Source organism: Strix aluco, chromosome 10 (assembly GCF_031877795.1).
Source record: "Strix aluco isolate bStrAlu1 chromosome 10, bStrAlu1.hap1, whole genome shotgun sequence".
Taxonomy (NCBI): Eukaryota; Metazoa; Chordata; class Aves; order Strigiformes; family Strigidae; genus Strix; species Strix aluco.
Window position 1 is genome coordinate 16,943,155 of NC_133940.1, and position 22,640 is coordinate 16,965,794.

At 52.9% G+C, this 22,640-nt stretch overlaps 3 protein-coding genes across 8 annotated transcripts in view; all 3 read right to left on the bottom strand.

Annotated features, from left to right (window-relative positions):
- Nucleotides 1–4,406, bottom strand: part of ENOX2 (ecto-NOX disulfide-thiol exchanger 2) — a 67,248-nt gene extending 62,842 nt beyond the window's left edge. The window contains exon 1 of one of the 2 annotated variants that reach the window (XM_074835456.1): nucleotides 4,333–4,406. Coding sequence is in view for 1 of the 2 variants with exons in the window: in XM_074835452.1 (XP_074691553.1) it covers nucleotides 890–911 (22 nt within the window). In the remaining variant the exon portion in view is untranslated. Of the gene's footprint in view, nucleotides 1–889; nucleotides 1,145–4,332 lie in introns of those variants that run through there. The other variant, XM_074835452.1, reaches the window with a different exon arrangement.
- A 535-nt stretch (nucleotides 4,407–4,941) lies between these two features.
- GPR119 (G protein-coupled receptor 119) lies at nucleotides 4,942–13,321 on the bottom strand. 3 transcript variants are annotated; one of them, XM_074835467.1, is made up of 2 exons: nucleotides 10,201–13,321; nucleotides 4,942–9,411 (listed from the first exon to the last, which is right to left on the bottom strand). In XM_074835467.1, the coding sequence occupies exon 2, from the start codon at nucleotides 8,394–8,396 to the stop codon at nucleotides 7,422–7,424; it is 975 nt and encodes a 324-aa protein (XP_074691568.1). In that variant the 5' UTR covers nucleotides 8,397–9,411; nucleotides 10,201–13,321; the 3' UTR covers nucleotides 4,942–7,421. The 3 variants fall into 3 exon arrangements, with proteins under 3 accessions (XP_074691568.1, XP_074691567.1, XP_074691565.1); XM_074835466.1 differs by having other exon boundaries at nucleotides 4,942–8,913; nucleotides 9,259–13,321; XM_074835464.1 differs by having other exon boundaries at nucleotides 4,942–8,972; nucleotides 9,259–13,321.
- Nucleotides 13,322–13,396: 75 nt separating this feature from the next.
- Nucleotides 13,397–22,570, bottom strand: SLC25A14 (solute carrier family 25 member 14). 3 transcript variants are annotated; one of them, XM_074835468.1, is made up of 9 exons: nucleotides 22,446–22,570; nucleotides 22,228–22,375; nucleotides 21,100–21,194; nucleotides 19,437–19,522; nucleotides 18,569–18,664; nucleotides 16,376–16,500; nucleotides 15,149–15,284; nucleotides 14,673–14,753; nucleotides 13,397–13,876 (listed from the first exon to the last, which is right to left on the bottom strand). In XM_074835468.1, the coding sequence occupies exons 1-9, from the start codon at nucleotides 22,507–22,509 to the stop codon at nucleotides 13,835–13,837; spliced, it is 873 nt and encodes a 290-aa protein (XP_074691569.1). In that variant the 5' UTR covers nucleotides 22,510–22,570; the 3' UTR covers nucleotides 13,397–13,834. The 3 variants fall into 3 exon arrangements, 2 of the variants coding, with proteins under 2 accessions (XP_074691569.1, XP_074691570.1); XR_012624642.1 differs by lacking the exons at nucleotides 13,397–13,876; nucleotides 14,673–14,753 and adding an exon at nucleotides 15,601–15,806 and having other exon boundaries at nucleotides 15,153–15,284; XM_074835469.1 differs by lacking the exons at nucleotides 13,397–13,876; nucleotides 14,673–14,753 and having other exon boundaries at nucleotides 15,148–15,806.
- Nucleotides 22,571–22,640: the final 70 nt, after the last annotated feature.

A 22,640-nucleotide genomic window follows, 5' to 3' on the forward strand; every position in this document is an offset into this window, starting at 1 on the left:
CTGGCACTGTTAGAGGCATGCAAACCAGCTCACCTGGAGCCAGGAGGGAACCGCATGCTCTGACAGCAACCTCGCACCGCTGCCGCTCAGACACTCGGACCAGTTTTCTTGACGTCCAACTAGTTAGTAAGAAGCAGGTACACAAATCTCTGCTCCATAACTCAAAGAAAAAAAAAAAAACTAGCAACAGCTATTCTGATACTTTCACATACTTAAAAGCATTTTAATGATACACTTAAAAAGCCCATGTAGATTATGCACACTCATCAAACTTTTCTCTTAGCCAGCATCAAGAGGAACTTAAGAAATGGGCTGACACAGGCTTTACTATAAATATGGATTTACCTATTGCCAACAGTGGCAAATACATGAAATAAGTATTGCTCAGCCTGAACAGGGGTCCCTTTTTTTTACATATTTAGAAATAAACTGGATTCCAGAATACAATTTGCCATCTGATTACACAGTACTTGTTTTAAACTCTAAAGAAATACACTTTAGAAGAAACCAAAGTACATAGCATCTGCAGTAATTAATTAGAAAACAGAGAGAAAACAGCAAGGAAGGAAAAGGAGAGAAGATACCAAGGCTTTGAAGTTACATTTTGATACCAACCATTTGCTTTCCCAAGACTAGTTCCCAGGTTCAAAAACTACGCTTGAGCCTGTGCACTCTTTTCTACTGTACTCCTGGCTTAAGTGTCATGGTTAGAGCTTTATAATCATCAATTTGATCCAGAAGCTGGCTAGGGACACTGATGAGACCAGCAGACTTTTGATACTTACTTCTCCATATGTCAACTCCACATAATCCTATGTGCTAACAACACTAACAAGACATTATCAGAGAAACACACTTTCAAGAGAAGCACACAAAACACATACTTTACCTGCGTACTGCACAAGAAACATGGCAAGATGCTGATCATATTTCAGTATTTCAGCCAGCTCTCCTGCTGCTCCCAGCTTGTCTATTTGTTTAAAAGATGGAGTCCAGGGTTGAGCTCCCACGCTCAGTGCGGCTCCACACAAGCCTCCAGGCTCCAGCTCTGAGCACAAAAGGAAGGTTGGGTCCTAATAACAGTAAAACTACCACCGCACTGCCCTGCGGGCGGGCAGCAACAACCCAGGCATCAAGAGCACAGGTTGGGACTGGAGCTGGCAAACAGCGGCTGCACATGTCACCATCAGTCTCCAGTGACTGACACAGATAGGCGGATTCTGGGATGTGGGGGACGGAGGTGGACGAGCAGGTGGAGAAGCGATTAGCAGCAAGTACATCTGAATTTGCAAGGGATTTCATACATCAATGCTTTTAAGCGCTGGCGCGCAGTTAAATAAACCCTGTTTGCATGCCTGAGATTAGTTGCCTTTGCACAGAAAGATTAAGTTGTGGTAATCCTTGACAGTAAGAGGCACACTGCTCACTCTTCTTGATTCTGGAAGCTTGTACTCAAAAGAAATATTAACTTCAGACAAGCTAATTATTCTAGTAGGGCACTGTGGAAAAAAAAAAAAAAAAGAAAAAGAAACATGAAGAGTCCCTTTCTTCTTTGACCCTGAAAACACAGCACTCTAATACCAAAGGGCTATCTGCAGTGTTTTCAAGTGAATGGCGTATTTTGACAAATATATATCCACAGCAGCAAAACCACACAAATTTGATTAAGCCTTGTATGAGCTGTGCCATTTGACAAAGGAAAAAAATTCTTTACCAGTGTGTGTATGCCAGCACAGACCCACTCAATCGCGTTTGCTTCCCTATGGACAGTCCTCAGCAACCACCCCAGCCATCACACCAAATCACTAAACATTCCACAGAGTGTTTTTAGGATCCTTGCATGGCTCTGTCAAACCAGCTTTCCTCTTGACACAACGTCTAGAAATTGTTTTGCACTAACACTGGGATTTACAGGGGGCAAGCAGCTCATCCCCCATCACCTGGGGTGCAGAGCGGGCAGCTCCAGGCTCAGAGGGCACATGCCCAACCCCATCGGTCACATCCCTTCCCATCTTGCTGACCTCACAGCACACCCTCAGAGCAGGACCTGTTGCTTCATAACAAATGCTCAAAAGCTCACATTTTCAGAAATATATTTTTGAAAGGCTAAGAGAAGAAACCTCTCACGCAAAGGGACGTGGGACTAACTGCACAGACCTACGGGGGGGGGGGGGGGGGGGGGAGAAAAAAAAAAAAAAAACAGAAAAAAAGAGGGAAGTCACAAAGAAAACTCTGGCAGAGCCAGCAATCAGGATCATTGGAAAATCCCAGTGCAAAAACCTGGACCAAGGGGTGAGTGCTGCTCCCCAGATAAGAGCCTTGCAGGGGGGCAGCACCAGCGTGACAAAATGGCCAGGTTGGACAGGGCTTTGAGCAACCTGGTCTAGTGGAAGGTGTCCCTGCCCATGGCAGGGGGGTTGGAACCAGATGATCTTTAAGGTCCCTTCCAACCCAAACCATTCTGCGATTCTGTGACCTGAACAGCTTTGTCTTGGCCGAGAGCAGAGCAGCTGAATGCAGTGGGAAGGCACCGCTTTGGGACAGACACATTGGCACCAGAAGAATGTCAGCAGAAAAGGTGGGGATTAGAGGAGAAATCTCACACCATCTTTGGAAGGTGCACAGAATACCTCTCTAGCAACACCTTATCTTTGAAATTACTCGGAGATTGAACTTCATCCCTTCTACAAGCTCAAGTCACCCATACCAAAAACATGACCTTAAGCTAAGAAACCTGACCTTACCAGTGGCTCAGAGCTTTCAACAACTCAACCCAGGGGGCTTTTTAATTAGATGTTACAAAATCCCTCAAACAAAACGTGGAAAAACCAACCAGTCAGCTTCCACAGAGGGAAAGAGGTGAAAGGCTGGAGTAAGAAGGAATGTGAGTTTGCTGGACAAGCTCCTACCACAGGTTGCCTTAGCATTTTACCCATTACCTCACAGCTCTGCTGCAATGTTCTGCAGGCCATAAAAAATATGGTGTCCGATTATTGTAGCTCTGCAAGTGGGGTACAGAAGAGCTAGAAAGTGTGTGGACTAATGAGTGATCTATCCAAAGACACGTAACAAACATGTGGCATTAACAAAAACATTTCTACGCAGCATGATCTGAATATATGTTGCTCTTAACAGCTGGACCTCACACACATAACCAAAATATGAGCAAAATAATTAAGACAGTAAGAAACACATAAAGAAGCTCAAGTATAATGTTTAAGGAACCAAATAAATGTGTGCACGTACAAATATATGAATCATAGTCAAAGGATCTTTATGGAGCGGGGCTGTGGGAGAGTTACAGCCCACTGACAGCCGTGGTTACTGGTATGAGCGTGCCCAAACCTAACAGCGCTTCCTACGTACGGTCTGGCTGTAGCAGAACAGATTCAGCGCAAGCTGAGTTACACGGCTGGGCATGGCTGAGCCTGCCCAGTTCAGAGGGAGAGAATACAACCAGTTACACCCAGCAGGTGAGAAGCTGCTTCCACCTTCACACACACCCCCCACCCCATGTGTGCAAACCAACCACTCTTGGAGCATCAGAAGTGGCCTGTGTAACAGTCAGTCAGTTCAGTAATTTCTTTAAATGCAGTTCATTTCTTGCTCCCTCCTGTGACATTTTAATTACCACTGAACCCAAAAGGTAGCCTGGAGACTTCCCACACAGAACAAACCTTTCAGAACAGCCTCCCCACCATCCAAAGGGCCACCAGAGCACTAGAGGTGCCACTCCAGCACCAGGACGCTCAGAAGACTCCCATACAGTTGCTGTTAGATAAAGACACCCCGTCGGGGACGACCAGCGCTTGCCACACAGGACGGACGGGACCAAGCAGGCCAACCCCTCAACTGCGGTCTCTGGATGGCGGCTCCCCGCTGCGCGGCGAGGCGCCCGGGAAGGGGGAACTGCTTCGGCCCAGCGAGCCCTGCGGCCGGCCGGCGGGGCGGCAGGAGAAACCCCCGGGCGGAGGCGGCGGGCGGGGACGGGAACGAACAGCACTCGCTGCCACCCCTCCGCTTTAAAAACCGGGGGACCTAGCAGGAGAGACCCGCAGAAGCGGAGCGCACGCCGGCCCCGCCGCCCTGGCCCGCTGAAACGCTCCGGGCCCAAACCGCAACCACCGCCCCGCTCCCCACAGCCTCCCCGGCGGGCAGCCCCGGGCCGCGGGCCGCGGGCGCAGCAGACCGGCCCCTGCCCAGCCCCGAGCCGCCATCCCGGGGTTCTCCCAGGGCCGAGCCGCGAAACCCAGAGCGGGAACCTCCCCCCGCCACCACCCCCGGCCACCACCCCCGGCCCGGAGCGACCCCAGCCCCCGTCCCCGCACTCACCGCCCGGCGCGGCGCGGCCCAGCCCGGCTCCGCCGCGGCCGCCCTCCGCGAGCACTCGCACCGCCCACCGGCCCCCTGCGCTCCCGCCCATTGGCTGCCGCCGCGCTAGGGGGCGGGCGCTGCGCGCACGGCACGCCGGGACGGTGGCGGACACCGGCGGTGCTGAGGGACGCCCGGTTCCCGCCGGTCTGTCCCTGCGAGGGCGGGCGGGCGGACCGGGCCTCTCCTCCGCGCCCGTGGTGGAGGAGCCGGGGCCAGCCCTGCAGCCATTCCCCCAGTCCCTGGCAGTGTCGTTCTTTCCCCCCACCATGTCCGCCCTCTGCGGCTCCCAGCGCTCCCGGGGCACTACCGGCCCCATCCCCGGGGAGCTGCGGCCGGTTTCCTCTGCCCTTGCTCCGGTCACAGCGCTGCGGCCCCGGGCGCACAGGGAGGAGCGGGCCCTGGCTGCCTGCCGGTGGCCACAGCAGGGCGAGGGGCCTGCCAACGGCGCTGCGCTGCCCGGTTTCACCGGCCTCAGGTGGGCAGCCCCGGCCCTGGCTACCAGCCCCAGTGCAGCTGCAGCCCCGACCTCCCCCAGGTCACTAGACGTGGAGAACAGGCTGGCAGAAACGCAGTTTATTCAGCTGAAAGACAGCAAGCAGGGGAAGCGCTCTTCATCTTGCCCTCTTTTTCCTTAGGGCAGGATTAATCTGTCCCTCCTCACCCCATGGCCTCAGAATCGCCCACCCTTGTCCAGCCGTGCTCCTGCAGCCTCCCCAGAGCACCTGGGCGATGCACAGGGCTGGGGACCAGCAGAGTCACTGCGTGGCTGGAGCAGCAGTGGTGGGGCAGGAGGACAGATGCTCTCTGGGACAAGGGATGAAAGCAGGCACTGTCTCACAGGGAACGGCTGCTGGTCTGTGCTATCCCAGCAGGATCTGGAGGTGTCTTCCAGGAATGGAGCCCCAACTACTCCAGCCTGCGAGCACACCTTCCAGCCCAAGGCTCGGAGAGAGGAGACACAGGTCAGCGCCAGAGTGCAGATGTTTGGCAAGGGATCCTCCACTGCAGGGAGATGCTCTGTTTCCAGCTGCACTGTGCCCTCCACCCGCACAAGAGCTTGGTAGAAGTGTCTTCTCTTCCATCCAAGTGCCTCTGTGGCACCAAGGAGGCTGCCTGAGCTGCAATCCCCACTGTGAATGGGGACACTGTGGTTGCTACAGGCCTGCACAGCCAGGGCTTCTAGTCCCATTGCTCGCACTGATCCAGATCTGCAGTCTCCTCTGGTTCTGTGCCTGAGCACAAATGCTGCCGATGGCTGGACCCATTCTGGGGCCGTGGGCAGCGGGACTGTGGGCAGCAGGGCCGCAGCAGTGGCAGCAGTCAGCAAGCTTGGGAAGCAGCAAGAGGCCCACGTGCAAAGTATCTCCGTTCACACCGGGTACCCACCCACAACGCTCGCTGCAGGAAGCATGTTGGAGGGAGGCAGAGGACAGCTTCAGCATTATCAGAGGCTCAGCGAGGATGGGTCGACTTTGCAAAGCAACAGCCGGCACAGCTCAGGCTTCACCAAGAATAGGCAGCAAACATATCATATAGACAGACGATGTGTTGATCCCCAGAACTGAATCAGATCGGATCCACCTACTAGATCCACCTACGAGGCATCAGTCCACCCACAGAGCCAGGACTGCTCTACAGAGGCTTTCTCTCAGGCTCATTCCATGTTGTACAGCTAGGAACAGCATCTGCTGCATGATATTTGGTCTCAGACCTTTCCCAGACAGAGGTGAATGCCACAGACGGCCTGTTGGTTTAGGTTTCTTTAAAAGCACTTTTATTTTTGCCTCTTACTCTAGGATGGGGAAGGCCTCAGGACCAAGGCAGGTTCTGGATGCATAGTGGATATGGCCTTGAGCCTTCATGTCTTCCACCTCTGTCATTTGCCCCCACCAGTAACAACTGCTATTTTATGCATAGCACCCTCATTTTCAGATTAGGGTACGTTTTTAGCTAAGAAACCTTTTCTAAGGGAAATTTTCTTGCCATGTGGATTAAATGGACATGATTTTATGAGAAGCAGTTAAGTATCATCATAGCCTCTGGCAGGATCAGCAGTCTGGCCACAGCTGCAGTGTGGCAGGGACCCTTGCAGTCCCAAATCCAGCCCTACAGCCTCGGTGGGGCAAAGCAGCCCTCCCGCATGGGGCTTTCCCTGGCTCCAAGGCAGCCGTTCCTCCCGCTCCTTTGCCACAGCTCAGAGTTTGGCCAGTTACTCATTAACTCACTTTACAGCCCAAGCCAAACAGTGACAGCACAGCCCCTGCTGCCCTGCACCTCTGCCAGGTGTGCAGCGCCTGGGGCTGCTCCGTGCTCACCGTGCCAGCTCCCGTGCAGATACAGCTGCTGCTGAGGAACAGCAGGAGCCCTCTCTGTATCTCTGGTGCCGCAGCCGAGACCCCAGACCCATACCCCTCACCTCTGCCGTGGGTGGGCACAACCCAGAGCAGAGGCAACAGGTTTGGGGGATGGCCCAGGCTGCAGCTGTAGGATGGTGAATTCGGTTTAGGAAAGGCAGCGACTGGGAGTAATTGTGGTCCAGAACAGATTTCGGACATGCACACACCTCCCAGCCTCTGCTACCTGGGTCAAGAGCCAAAGACAACTGAGCCACCGCTGTGCGAGCAGCCCTGGCCCGGGCGCCCAGGGCTCGTCACCCAGAGAGCTGGCAGTGCAGGCAGAGGGGAGGGCAGGTGGATCCCAGGTCTGGGCAGGGGGAGTCAGGCAGCGATGGGTGAAGGATCTTAGCCTGTGGAGTGAGTGCCGAGGGCTTGGTCCCAGAAGACACAAGGCTGCTCTTGCTGAGGCTCTGCAGGCGAAATCTAAGGTGCGCCATGCACCTGCAATCTGGGGTGCCTAGGGCTGGCACAAAACAGGCTGTGCTGTGGCTCTGTGGGCAGGCTGGAATTTGGCCATGTTGATGTCTGGGAATTAACATCCAGATTGATCTCACCCTGTCTGTGATCTCCTCCACGGCTGGTGAGCCCCAAGTTCATGGTCACGATGCAGGAGATGAGCTGGAAAGGTGGTGACAGCCGCTCCTTACCGTGTCAGTCCTGGAGCCGCAGGCAGGACACAGTGGGGAGAGACTTGGTGCCTCTGCCAGGGAAACGGCAGCCCAGGTGAAGGAGGACTCTCCTCTTCACACCTGCGGTCAGCTGGGAGAGCTGCAGCCGCACGTCCTTCTGCCAGTAGGAGTAGAGCAGGGGGTTCAGGAGGGAGTTGCACAGTCCCAGCAGCCAGAGGTAGTTCTCAATGACTTTGTAGGGGAAGCAGTCAGTACAGACAGTTTGCACGATGCTGGCGATGAAGAACGGCAACCAGGACAACGTGAAACACCCGATGAGCACGGCGACGGTGCGCATGGCCTTCATGTCACTGGTGGTGTGGGATGGGGGGCAGCCCCCCGCCAGCCCGGCGTGCTCCACTTCCTGGATATGCTGCACGTGCACAGAGGCAATTTTCAGCATGTCACAGTAGAGATAAATGAAGAGAAAGAGCGCTGGGAAGAAGCCGACGCAGAAGACAGTGAGCATGTAGGTGGGGTGGAAGACCCCAAAGAAGGAGCACTTCCCATGCATGGAGACCTTCTGAAAGCAGGGGGTGAGGACTGGCAGGAAGCCGATGATGGCAGCAACCAGCCAGAGCCCCACCAAGCGCACCCCGACCCGCAGGCCTGTCACCAGCTGGAAATAGTGGAAAGGCTTCCTGATTGCCAGGTGTCTGTCACACGCAACCAGAATCAGGGATAGGATAGAGGCAGCAGAAGAGGTCGTCACGAAAGCCATTCTCAGGATGCAGAAGGTCTGGGGAGGATCAAACGGCTCGGAAAACTCATCCATGACCAGACCCACGACCGTGAACCCAACCATGGCGTCCGCAATGGCAAGATTAAGGACAAAATAGAGCCCCTTGGAGCCGCTCTTTTGGATGAGGCGAAGGAGAGCGATGGCCACCAGCGCATTGGCAGTGATGATGAGCGAGGCCAGCACAGCGAGGATGACTCCCAGGGCTGAGCTAGCCATGGCTGTCCCCTGTGGGGCACAGCTCAAGGAGGGCACGTCTCCAACACGATTCTACAGCATCCCTCACCTGGGGCTTCTTGGCACGTACAGCTCAGCAGCCAGGCAGCAGCAAGTGCAGCCCCTTGCTCTTCGGGTGGTGCAGCGAAAGCCCTGGGTGCAGCGGCGTCTCTCGGGCTGGGAAGCAGAGCTCTGCCGAGCAGCTGCCTGCCAGAAGGGACTGGTGCACTCACAGCACCCGCTGTGCCCACAGAGGTCCCTCCCCTCCAGCCACGTTTCCAGACAACCCTGGAGCAGGGTGGTGAGCCGTGAGCACCTGGGCAGGAAGTTGCCACGATGGCACACGGGGTGGTGGACGTCCCTCAGCCAAGCACCAAGGACCTGAGCAGAGCCAGCGTCCTGCTTCCACACGGGTGCTGGTAACAGGGAACAAGCAAAGGGAGTTCCCAACGCCCAGCCCCACTGGTACATGCTCGTGGGGCTCCTGCGGGGTCACTGCCAGGCCCAGGGCAGCCTCTTCCTGCAGGGACCAAGGGAACAACTGTGATCCCTTGTCGGAGCAGCAGCCATAAAGGCGACCTGGTTATAATGGGGAAAAGTACTGACAAAGAGATGTCTGCTAAAATACAGATGGAGAAAATGTCTGCCAGCCTGGGAACCCAGCACATCCTTGGCAGGCACAGGTGCAGACTGCAACGCCCTGGATAAGCGCAGCTTGGAGCCCAGGGCATCCTCAATAAGCTCAAAACAAAGAAACTGCCATAACCTACAAAGGGGCCTCCTAAGCAAGCAGAGGTCAGCAACAGCTGGGAGCTGGTGTCCTCTGCCCACTTATAGATCAACATAAAAGTAGCTGGCTACCTACCCAAAACGAGCCTCTCTCTCTCTTCCAGGACCTCCCCCTGCAAGAACTTCTCTGCACAATCCCTCGGACCCGCCGGGGATGTGTGGCTGACTCCAGGCTCCGTGACGTGCATCTCCAAAAAGAGACTTCATCCGTTACCGATTGACCTCACTCCTGGAAGCAGTTTAATGAACTGTACCATAATAGTTTGAATGAAATATACATACTTGCTACTAATACTAAAAAAAAGAAAAAAAAAGTATATATACACACACTTGCTTTACTAATCATAGGTGTATTTAACTTACTAATAGTAACTTGTAACAAAGAAATTTACAGAAACAAAGCCTCTGCATCCTTGTGTATTACAGAATCCTACGAACCCACTGTCACATTCTTCACGCTCCCGCAGGGTGGGTAACCCTCACAGGCTGTGACCACAACTGCTCCATCCCTTTAAACAAAGTGCCACAAGCCACCTCTCCTGCCTTGTGAGCCGGAAAAATCTGAGCTGCCAGGAAACAGGGCAGGTTCAAGCCTTCCTCTGTCAAACAGTAACCTGAAAAGCGCAGGCAGATGGGGAGAGGCTGAGAGCAGGGCCCAGGGCAGGACATGGCCAAGGGGCAAGACATGGGCACTGCCGTGGGGAGGAAGGATACAGCAGAAGTAAGAATTGTGACCACTACGGAAGGAGCTATGGGGCAGGGAAGCCCCTTGGGAACACCCTGGGTCTGCACCACAGGTGGCCACAGGAAGGGCTCTGGTGGCCTTACACCTCCTCCTATTTTGTTTGCCCAGGGAGACATTTGGGGAGCCTTAGCCCTGACAGGGGAGAGGGTCCAAACGCCACAGCATGAGATCAAGGTGGAGGGAAGGTTAGACAGAGAGACAAGTGGCAGGACAGCTGGGGAGAAAGCACAAAACCAAAGTTGAGCCAGTGCCTCCCCATGAGGACATGCTTACCCCGTCCCACGCATAGCGCTGCGGTAGCTCACTGTGACAGGGCAGTCCTGCCCTGCAGGGGCTCCTCCATCCCACCTCACCAGGACAGAACAGGTATTTTCACAGGACCATCACTCAGCAGCAGCAATGTCCAAGTTGTGAGACCTCAGCTGCTTCAGCACCCATCACTGGCAGCGACTCCTCCTTCCTGCTGTATCACTTCGTATTTCTCTTTCACCATGCCCCTCTGCAGCTCAGCACCTCCCACTTACCCAGTTACAACCCTGAACATTTCAAATCATGATCTTTACTGGATCCAAACAGGCATTTTCTTTTTATCCTGCACCACTCTAGCTGCTTAGATGGCTTTCATAAAGGACTTAATCAAAAGCCTTTTGGAAAACCAGACAGACTAGATTAACTCCAGCATCCTGGTCCATACACTTGCCGACTCCTTCCGAAACCTCCCAGCAGATATGAAATCTGGATTCCTCCTCTTCCTCATCCATCAGCCATTGGCCCTTCCAGCACACCACAGTCATTTATGTCTCAAGTTTCATTAGAGTTTCTACCAGTGTGGCAAAGACATCGTGGTCACTGGCTTGTAGTTCTCTGAAAACAAACCTTCTTTCAAACCCCGTCCACACTTCTGACACTTCCCTAATGTGAGAACTTTAAATGAGAGGCTACAAGGAACAGCTTTGGCCTTTTCATCCTCAGGTCCCCTGACAATCTGGGGTGCAGGCCCAGCCCACTGCTCATGTTCACTGAACATCCTGTCCTACCACTTCCTCTGTCAACGTTTCAGCTTCAGACCTACCCCGAAGCCTCCCCATCAGAAGTCTGCAACGGAGAAAGCCCTCTGAGCTCTTCCAAGCAAAACCAGACAATCTTCAGCTTGTCTACTACAGTCTTCACTTTCTGAGAGGTCCTTTCATTCCTTGATTGCCCACCAGCCCCAAAGACTCTCCGGAAGGCTTCTCCCTCCTATCTGACAGAGGACATGCCCTCAGATTTGGGGTTTTACCTTGGTAAGTGGATGCCTGTGGTCCCTCTTCTGGCTTTGACCAGGTTTACTGCCATTTTTATATTTAATGTATAGGGGACCTCGCATATTTCTACTTTCCACATTTGGGTAGGACTTTTGACTGTTTTCCAGTGTGCCTTGAATACCACCTCCATGTCAGCATTAAACCACCTGGACCTTTCTGTGGGTGCATGGGGATGGTCCCTTCCAGCGCCCATCTTTGATGGGATATATATTTACCCTATATACTGCAGACTCCAACACTCACGCCTACACCGTCTTCACAGTGCTTGCAATCATTTTTCAGCCACCGAGGTAGCAAGATGTTAATGGCTTCAGGGCAAGAACACGGCCCACCCCACTGACTGCAGGGCAGCACTGGCTGCAGCAGCCCAGGTACTGCTGCCTCCTGGGGTGGTAGAAGGATTTGCATCAACACGTGACAGACGTAACTAAGTGCACAGACTGTCCAGCTACAATCTCACATGTTACTTGGCATAGCACAGAAAAGGTTAGAAACATGTAAGCTTGAGCATGTAAGACAAACAGATGTTTAGGAAGCGCTTCTAGGAAGGACATCCTGAGGCAATGAACCTCCTTAGAAAATGCCGGATCTCCAAAAGCACTACCCCCTCACACAAGTGGTTACAATGCCACTTACGGGTTGAGATTTTTGTTTCTAAAACACCTAGCAAAATACTACCCTACCAACGAAGCGACTCGGCTCCTCCCAGTCCCCTGCAAAGACAAGATGCTTTCGGAATGAAGGGCTTTACGACCACCTTCAGGAAACACCAGGTATGGTGCCGAGGTGTGCTCAGAGCCAGCGTCACCTCACCGTCACATCCGCCGAGACTGCCACCGCTGTACATTTACCTGCAGTTACTATTGACAAAGTGAGGCAGAGTCACATGTGGTGACATTTATGACAGTCAGTGCAATCAAAGCTCAGATAAGGGATGTCTCCAGGGGCTGGGGACAGGCAAGTGGAAGGACTATCCCCAAAGTCACCCAGGGGAGGAAGAGTGGAAAAAAGAGCCTCCTGCCAGCACCTTACAGCTGAGAAATGCAAACAGCAAAGTGGCCCTGGGGACACTCTTTGGGCATTGCTGAGTTGCTCCTCGTAGCAGCCTGAAGAACACCGGCAGGATAGCAACTGAAAATACCAAGGACCTATCACAGGATCAGTCCAAAAATCAACAGCTGCACAGGAGAAACGGCACCAGAACTAAAGTTACAAAAAAGCTGAAGAAAGCCAAAAGAATGTAATGAACTGCCGTTAAAATACATCTCTCAAATAGACTCTTATTCATCACCACGTAAGTATTTATTCACTTTGTAATCTTTAGAAATCCTCTTCAAGAGTAAAGCCAGGTGAGGCATATGAACCTTGTCTACTTTCAATCCACTGCTCCCCTGGTAGCCTGTAAGTAGTTTAACTCTGAAAATGATCCCCCCACCCTACTGAGCTGTGGCCCCATAGTAATACTTCTCTTCAAGTTCAAGAGCTTATTGGAGTCACCTTCCTTATGCACACCGCTGGTACAAGGCAGCTATGCCTTTGAAAAACCACATCAAACAATTCTCTCTCAGTTGTCCGGGCTGGATTTGGCTGAACATCCCTTGTGCAATTTGCACAGAGAGACTCTCAGTTTACAGCACTCCCAGATGGGAAGTGCTGCTGTGTGTCACAAGGGACCTTCATCCAAACTAAAGCCACCCCACAAAGAGGAAAGGAAGTAGGAACATAAGAGCCATTTGCTTTCGTAACCATACACATTTAAAACAGAAGAGGATGACCAAAATATCTTGCTTGATGTTCTGCTTAGCAATGTTAGAGCCACCATTTTAAAGTAGCAGGACATCTGAGTTCAGCTTTAAATTACATTACCTTGCTGTAAAAAATTATATAAGCAAAAATAAGCAGTAAGGTGAAGAGACTGAGGTTTTGCAAACTGAGCTAAGAGTGCAACACCATAATTTTCTGACACTAACAATTAAACTTTGTTTTAGAAACACTTCTACTGTAATGAATCCTAAAGATTGCTTTCATGTGTATATATATATATGAGAAAAAAACTCTATATATAGTGTGCTGAAAAAATAGCTTCTGTTCTCTCCAAGGGCAGACACACCATCTGCTCTGGTGATTTACCTACAGTAAATCTGCACAAACACAAACTCAAGCCATCCAGTCAATAAATAATTTAATGAGGTTACAGTTCTGCAAGAAAACATGACAGCACCCCTTCCCAGCCTCACCCCGCAGGCATGGCACAAAAACACACACGAGCCAAACAACAAACCACAGCTGCACCAAAAGGCCACTGGAATGCACAGATCTTCACAGAAGATATTGCTTCAGGCCCAGACACTTCTACACTGTTAATACTTGCCTCCATGTGAAAAAACATGCAGCCTCTGCCATCAGCCTCCCAGTTACACTTCAGCCAGATCATGCTTCAGGGACCATGTGTTTGGGGGGGGGGGGGGGGGGGCGGGGGCGGGGAGAGAGGCCAGACCCACATGTACCAAAACTTCATGGGGATGGTGAAATGAAGAGGAAGGCTGCAGCAAAGCTCTCTGCTGCAAGTCTTGAAGATGACTCTCATGAAATGAAGCCAGCTGTCAGAATGGAAGTCGCTTCAATTGCTCATATGTGATAAAAAACTGAAGGAAACGTCAAGGAATTGGGCCAAACACATAAGGCAGCTGTCCCGGGCCTCCCAACATGACTGACCCATGCCTGGCAAGGCAAGGAAGGTAGAGCATCAGCACAGTACAGCTGAAGGCCAGTGTGGGGAAGCCCTTCTTCCAGGCAGCACAAACTGATTGGCACAGGTAGAAGAGAGAGCTGTGGAGCAAGGGCTGCCAGGAGAGGGAAGAGACTGACCCAGAAGCAAACCGGCCCAGGCTTGCCTAGAACACTGAGAAAGGGAGGTGGCTCTAACCCCAGACTGGGACTTCCCTAAAATAAATTATGCACACAATTTCAGAGGGCAAGAAGGATCTAGTACAGCAAAACAGCAGTGCTGGTTCTGCAGAGCAGGTCAGCCCCCATGTGAGAGCAGCAGAACGTCCCCCAGGCTTCCTGCTCAAAACAGGAGCCGATCCAGGAAGTGCAGCACCTCCAGGAGCTCAGGCCAAAGGGAAAGTCTCACATCAAGCACGTGAGAGCACTCACTCGACAGGGAACCACCCGTGCTGCTGCACTGAAAGTCCCTGCACTGGCCACCTATGGAGCTGTTAGAAGCAGCAGACATAACCAGTGGCATTTTTTGGCACTTGAACCAGCAGCAGCCACATCACAGCTTATGTCTAAGCAGGAGAAGGAGTCCACTTTGGGCTGCCACAGGAAGACAAGGAGGTGCCCCCATCAAGGTGTCTGCTCTGCACTTCCCTTTACAGCTTGGTTTTCCCCTGGCTGTCCACAGCCATGACCTCCCAGCAGCACACTGAAGGATACAATGATGTTCCAGGGACCGAGCCGAAGCCAGTTGGGCCAGAAACCTTTATAGAGTGCAAAGAAGCCCTCGCTCTTCCATGTCTGGGAGGAGAGGAGAGACAGATCAGCTATGAGACACACCAGGGCCATGCTCTGCCCATCTCCCTAACACCACGTGTGGTATAACGGACCTTTACAGCTGCTGCAGTAAGCAGACAGACCAGTGGAGATGCAGTTGTGTGAAGTGTCACTTGCAGTAAAAGAACCTAATCAAACTGTATCACTGACAAAGTTTTGTCCCCAAAGGTTGGGAGGATGCTCAAGCTGATGGTGACCTCAGGAAGGTGACTCCAGGCCCTTCTCTGGTTTGTCTGAAACACTCACCAACAAGCACGTTCTGTTGCTGTAGAATCAAACTGCTCACACCAGTAGCGTGTGGTGCTAGAATCTGGCCAGCCTCCCGAAGACAGGAATGTGCCCACCTCTCACCTCCTTACCTTCACCAGGCCATCCAGGGTGCCCTTATAGAGCTCCGTGCTGCCCACTATTGCCCGCTGGTTCATCATCCGTGTCCGCACCACATCCACAGGGTTGGAGGCAATGGCCCCGGCCAGCCCACATGTAAAACTGGAACTACATACACACCAAAACAGGAGGGGAACAGCTCTGAACACGGCCATTCCGGCTCAGACAGGCCTTTGCATAAGCACAAGACAGTATCTTTCACTGGATTTTTTGAAAGGCAATAAACATCAGCTGCACTACCTGTTCCCACCCAGAAAACAGGCAGAGGCAGGAACCGCACCACCTCAGGACCCCAGAGAGCTAGGGGAAGGGAAATGCTCGGCTTTGTCTAATCAAGACCTTTGTCAGAGCCCGTTGCTGGGTCTCCACAGGGGCAGCCTGCAGTCCAGCAAGTGTCTCTGGGTGCTGTCACAGTGACACAGACCTGAAGGCAGCCTCTTGGAAGCGCACATCCTTCTCACCAGAGCAAACATTTCTTCAGGGCAGGGAAGGAGGGAGGAAGACCAAAGGCAGCAAGAGGGAGCATGCAGCTGCTAGTCTCCTCCCTCCGCGTATGGTCTAGTGCTTGTCACCTTCAGCCCACAGCAGGTAAACCCAACAGAAGCACTGCAGCACCTCCAGCTAAAGTGTCTGCCAGAAGAACAGGAAAATGTAGGTGAAAAAGACTTTGGGAAGTCTCTAACCCACGCCCTGCTCAGAGCAGGCTGACTTCAAAACTTGGTCAGATTGCTCAGGGTCTTGTCAGCTTTGCAAGTGTCTGTTCACCTCACAAAGCTCTTACAGCAACAGCTGCAAGCTGACAGTGCCTGTACTGATGAGGACCTAGGAGGGGAGCAGCTCTTTCAACTAACTGCCACAGGTAGTCACACAGCCGGAACTCCTGCCTCATTCATATCAGGGCACAGACATGGATCAACAGCATTTCTGGCCATCAGCAAGCTGACATCAAGCTGACATTTCATGCCACCAGAAGATTTCTGCCAGGCTCCTTCTCCAGGGAGGTCTCTCTGGATATACTTGCTGGCCATTCTGAGCTGCTCCAGTCAACACAGCAGATCCCTCAGAAGTACCAAGCCCGTTCTCTGCAGCTCCAGAGCACTTGCTCTATAAACACGTCTCATCCCAAATCCCACCTTGCTCCTCTGCTTCACACACCCCTGTAAAGCCTGGAGAGTGCAGCGGCTGCAGCAAATACTCACACGAAATGGGCAAAGATGGTGTCACCCATCAGGCCTGACAGAATTAAGTGCTTCTTGGTGATGTCGTAGACTGGCAGTTCCACCCCGACCACGATGGCAGCTCTCTGAGCTGTTGGGACCACACCCTGCAGAGCACAAATATCAGTCACAAGCACAAGCTGCGGCCTGGGGACTGCAGCTAGTGTAAGCTCTCCTCCCATCTTCCTCTCGAGGGCCTTTTGCTGACAATCCTCCTTGCCTTATCTTGCAGCTGTATCTCTTCAGGTAGAGCTCACTGTCTCCCAGCTGTACTCCAAAGCTAAGGAGGATTCCTCCACCCTGGCAAGGTTACTCCAGCTACATGAACTACACACTGCTTCTCTCCTCCCAGCCACTAGCACACAGGAATCCACTCATCTTCCCCCACTGAACTGTACCCACCAATTTCAATACCAGAGAAGATTCTTCACCACAAGAGCAGCAGCTGTTTAAGGAGCCAGATGGGGTTTTAGGTCCTCCTAGCTACACAACAGCAGAGAGGATCTGCTTTGTTAAGGTTTTTGACTTAGGAGATTTTCATGTATTAAAAGAGTTGCTCCTAGTAGGACATCGATCTGGGAACTAGCAAGACAATTACTGGAACAACTGTGAGCTTAGGTAAGAGGAACCAGGAACATTCTGTCTGAGAAATAGCCCACCAAGCCCCTCATCAGGAACCAGATAAAACTATGTGCAAAATTTATTGGTTTGCAGAACAAGGAGAACACAGCAGCAATGTGGAGCTGGGCCATTTCACAGGAACTGTAACACCATCCAAGTAATTCAGGTAGACCCACAGTGTCATGAGAGAGCTCCCTGGTCACCAGGACTGGGACTGACCCTCCAGTGTGGCCAAATTATGAGCCAGCCCATCAGAACAGTCAGCTTTCTCACCACACAAAACCAAAGCAACTGTAAAAAGTAAAAGTACTTTTCAAGTTTATGGCTCCTGCTGTCTCCATCCCGCTGTGCTAATGAAGCACCTGACAGGCTCCTCCTGGGTTCCTGCCTAACCCAGTTCTGGCACAGCCAGCTCAAACATCCCCACATGATAAAAGCCAGAACTGGTGAGCATGAACATCTTTGCCTCAACGTCAGGGAAGACTGGAGGGAGGAGACAGTGGCTGTCCCAGATCAGAGAGCAGCGAGACTAGCTCTATCACTGGAATCTACCTCAAGATTGACCTGCCTCTGCACCATGTCCTGTCTCCAGCACACATCAGCAACACTGAGGGTTTAATTTCTTTTCTAGTCTCTCTTCCCCTCATGTGTCTTTGTCTAGAGAGCAGAAATAATCTCAAAGTAAATATGCTGTCAACAGTGGCAGTTGATTGACTCCTCCTCCTCTTCCCACACAGGACACTGCAACAGCTTTCTTTCAAAGCGTTGGGATTCTGTAGTTCCCAATGACTCCTGACCTCACGACTCAGCAGACTGCTGGATAACTGAGCATGTGGAAGACTTGGAAGGAAAAAGAGAGGTTCTCTAACAAAAGCCAAAGAATCACTGCTAAAATCCAAACAGTAAGGCTTGAGCAGTGGTAACTCTCATCTGTTTTCAAGCCCAAGAGCCTTACATCACCAGCTTCCCCAAAAGCCACCACTCTGTCCTACTCTTTGCATGCTCAGAGGGCAAGTTTCAAGGGGTCTAAGACTGGGTAGGTAGGGATACAGAGCACATTCGTCCCTTTGGAACTTCAGAAAGTTACTGTAGGCCATTAGTGTCTCTCGAGTTACTTGAAAGAATTCACCTTCCTCCACGTGAGGAGGTGCTCAGCCCTCACACTCAGGTAGGTAAACTGCCCTGCTCACTGCGTGCAGGGTCACCTCCAGTTGAGTCCAAGATATGCCAGGCTGAGCATCCTTCTTAAGGCAGACCACAGAGAGGATCCAGCCCCAAATGCTGGTCTGTTCAAGGGACACTCACATATCTGAAACCTGATGCACACCAGCTTCAGCCCTGGAAACCAGGTCTGCCTGGCCCAGTGCTGATGCTGCCACAGCACAGACCCGATCTCCAGCACAGACGTGCTTCTGTCTGTGCAGTAACCAGAAGCAGAACTTTGCTACCACCCTTGGTTCACAGTTCTCTTCCAGAGCTGCACCTGGGTGTAGCAAACAAGTTGAGGAAGCTGTTAGTTCTATTAATGGAGGGGTTCCAGCAGCTGATGCTCACCCTCCAGAGGCCTCGGGTACCCTCCTGCTGGTAGATGTCGATGAAACTGCCAATCATGCCACCCTGGAATAAACTGCCTTGAGCTTGCATTCGAATCTGAAAGAAACGTGAGAGTCAGTGGGACAACATCAGCGTCTGCCCGGGAGGGCAGATACCAGCTCAGTGACCTCCTGGTAGAAAGAACAACAGAGCAGCTCAGAGCAGACACCGCTATCCACACACCCTCTCCCTGCAAACCGTGCAGCAAATGATGACAGCAGGCAAGAAGCAGGGATAGCGACAGGGTGGAAGCACAGTGCAAAACTCAGACAAGACAGAGAAAGTGACAGGCAAGGTCTTCCCGCTCTGAAAGCGGTCTGCGGAGGTTGATCTGCACAGGGAGAAGCGTAGACAAGTTCTCCAGGCTCTCTTTGCTCGGAGCAGAGCTACCCTCACCCCAATAATCCCACATCAGGGAATGGAGGGGACCAGACAGTCCCCCCTGGACTCTGGTCACTCCACCTAGGTCGGACTTTGCGGCAGCGTCAGCAAAGCGCAGCGCAGGGACCAAAGGGAAAGGAGCTGAGAAGTCTGATGAATAGCTGGCTACCACCCCACTCACCTTACCCAGTTAAGATAACACAGCCTCCACCCCTTGCCATAACAGATTTCATGATCTTTAGGAGCTGCATTTTAAAAAATCTGTTTATTGCTCTGGGCTTCTGTTCCCATTCATAAAAAACCCAAATTAGCAGAACTGCTGTCAGCAGCAGCTCAGATAGCACCTCACTGCAGCTGGCAGAGATGCATCTTCACTGCAAAGCAGCAGCCAAAAGCATGTCAAACCACAGTTGGGCAGGAGCTGCCTCTGGCCAGGTACCCTTCTTACCTTCAGCACATCTGTTGGATTGGCAATTGCAGAGGAGATCACCCCTGAAACCACTCCGCAGATTACATTGATTAGCAACGTTTCATCTGCAACCAAGAAAAGAAAGTCAGATTCTAAAGATCTAAAGAGAAGGTGCACAGATGGTACCGAACAAGCAAGAAGCTCTGGGAAGAGCAGAGAAGCTCAGTTCGTAAATCACATGGTGAAGTTGCACGAGCAGAGGCTGGCCAGCTACCATCAGCTCATGGCAGATCTGTCCCCACACCTGCCAGAGACAGAAAGCAGCAGCCGAAACGCTCAACCACACGCTCTCATAGAGAAGCGGATCTTACTGATGAGTCTAGCTGATCAGACAAGGAAACGACTGTGATACATGAAAATTTTGAACAATTATCTGAGATTTCAGTGTCTCATGATGCATTTCTTATGATGGAGACAAGCCAAAACAGAGGAAGACAGAGAGGGACAACCCAACACTTCTCAAGGCAACCTGATAGCAACCAATTTTGATCTGGAACCCCAGCTGGCCACGCTCAGAATACGCAGCCACCTTGAGAAAAGAGAGAATAGGCGACCCAGGCAGAGAAAGTTAGATGCAATTAGTTCCAGGGAGTGGGAGGAATAATCCAAGACTTCCAGGCCCAGTATTAGGGTGATGGTTATGTTGGGAAAACGCACAGCCCTTTGCTGGTACTGACCACAGCACTTCCCAGAGGAGACCAGGCCACTGGCTGCCCCAGGCCTGTAGGGAGACAAACATTCAGACAACAGTACTCACAACTGGAAACGCTGCAACAGCAAGCGAGGAGAGACGTGCGGCCCAGCGTACACACACAGAGCCATGCATGGGGACAGGTGTTACTGGAGAACAGAGCAGTCCCTGGAAAGAAGCTCTAGCACGCTGCGCTTCCCAGTCCTCTTGCTGGCCTGCTGACCAGCCTCAGCCGCCCACCTCACCTTCGCAGATCAGAATGGCATTACAATATTCACTTGTGTCACACCAGGGTTTAAAACCACACGTGCAGTGAACACGTACCAGACTTCTGCTGCTCCATCTCTAAGCAGGAGCCGCAGAGGCCCTCATTACCAGAGGTGCACAGGTCAAGAGCATTCGCAGCATTCCATCTCTGCAGCTGGAGCCAAAGCTAAAGAGCCGGACAGTACAATTTCACAGAACCATAAAATCTATGAAATTGTGATTTCTATCTAGATGTGCTGCGTTCAGGCACAAGGACACGAGAGACTCGCTACTGGAGCTTTCAATCCATGTACCACATCTGATGTACAGATGAGACATGATGTCTTTGCCGAGACTAATCAGAAAGGAAAGATGAGCCTGGGGCAACGATACCTTTTTTTTTTTTTTGGCTCCGACATTGCAAAACAGAGATAAAGGCTGGGGAAAGGAAAGACCTGGCTGAAGGGGGAGGGGTCTGGTCAAGCACAGTGAGATTTACATCTGTACTGAAACCTATCCTTGCTATCACTGTACAAACAAAACCACGGCGTGAAGTAACAAGAACTCTGTTTCTGTGGGAATCTATAGCTGGGAAGGACAGAGAAAGGAATGAGCAAAACTGCACAGCACAGAGAGCACAAGATTTCACACTACACCTCTGGCAAGACGAGAGGTGCCTGTACTGACACATTTACTGACACTGACCTTCCAGGCGATCTACAAACAGCCGCTTCAAACTCTGGTAAATGCCAATCTTTATGGTGCCATATGATGCCTGCCTCAGCAACGCAGGGGCAATCCTGAGTGGGGGAACAAATGAAACCGTTGAACCCTGCCAGTGTGGTGGTCCTCCTCGCAGGCCCAGCACAAGCCACTCCCCACCAACCCCTAAACTGCAAAGGGCACAGCTTGGGCCTGGCATGTCCCTGCCATGGCTCAGACACTGCCAAGAAGTGCAGCTCTGCCAGGCACCCAGGATAACTACCCCAGGTGCCTGAGAAGCACCTTGGATTGTCCCCATGAACCCTCCAGTGTGGGAGGCTGGCACCCACGTAGCTCTGGGTCTTGCCACGCAAGTCAGAGAATCACAGAATGGTTTGGGGTGAAAGGAACCTTAAAGACCATCTACTTCCACCCCCCCCGCCACGGGCAGGGACACCTTCCACCAGACCAGGTTGCTCAAAGCCCCGTCCAACCTGGCCTTGAACACTGCCAGGGAGGGGGCAGCCACAGCTTCTCTGGGCAACCTGTGCCAGTGTCTCATCACCCTCACAGGGAAGAACTTCTTCCTTATATCTAATCTAAATCTGCCCTCTTTCACAGAATCTTCTAGGTTGGAAAAGACCTTGAAGATCACCTAGTCCAACCATTCGGTGTAAAACCGTTACCCCTTACCCTATCCCTACCCCCCCGATCAAGAGTCCCTCCCCACCTTTCCTGTAGCCCCTTTAAGCACTGGGAGGCCCCGGAGCCTTCTCTTCTCCAGGCTGAACACCCCCAACTCTCTCAGCCTGTCCTCACAGAGGAGGTGCTCCAGCCCCCTGAGCATCTTTGTGGCCTCCTCTGGCCCCGCTCGAGCAGGTCCGTGTCCTTCTGATGTTGGGGGCCCCAGGGGTGGACACAGCACTGCACGGGGGGTCTCACAACAGCCTACCAGTCCTCACTCCCCCACCTCGGGAAAAACGGGAGTCGCCAGGCTGCTCAGCAGCGCCGCTGCCCCGGCCCCGTGCTCTCCCTGCGGGGCTCCGGCCCGGCGGGGATCCCGGGGCTCGCCGCGGCGCGGTTAGGGGGGTTAGGGGGGGCGCGGGGGGGCCCGTCCCGCCCGGCGCTTACCCCGAGTAGAGGGCGCGGCCGCCCTCCTCGCGGCAGATGCGGAAGAGGGCGTGGAACATGCCGCGGTACCGGACCTCGCGGAACCGCGCATCGGCGCTCTGGCCCTGCACCTGCAGGCGCGTCTTGGTGAGGTCCACGGGGAAGGTGCCTGCGGGGAGAGCGGCCGTCAGCGCCCCGCCGGGCCCGCCCCGCCCCGTCCCGTCCCCCCGCCGCCTCACCGAACTCGGCCACGATGGAGGCGAGCCCGCCGTACACGAAGGGTTTCCAGTTCAGCGCGGACATGGCATGGCGGAGCGGGGCCGGCGGCGCACCGGGCCGGACACCTGCCTCGCCGCCGAGCGCCGACCCGGAACCGGAAGCGCGGGGCGGGGCGATGGGCGCCCCCTGCCGGCGCCTCCCCCCGGCGGAGCGCA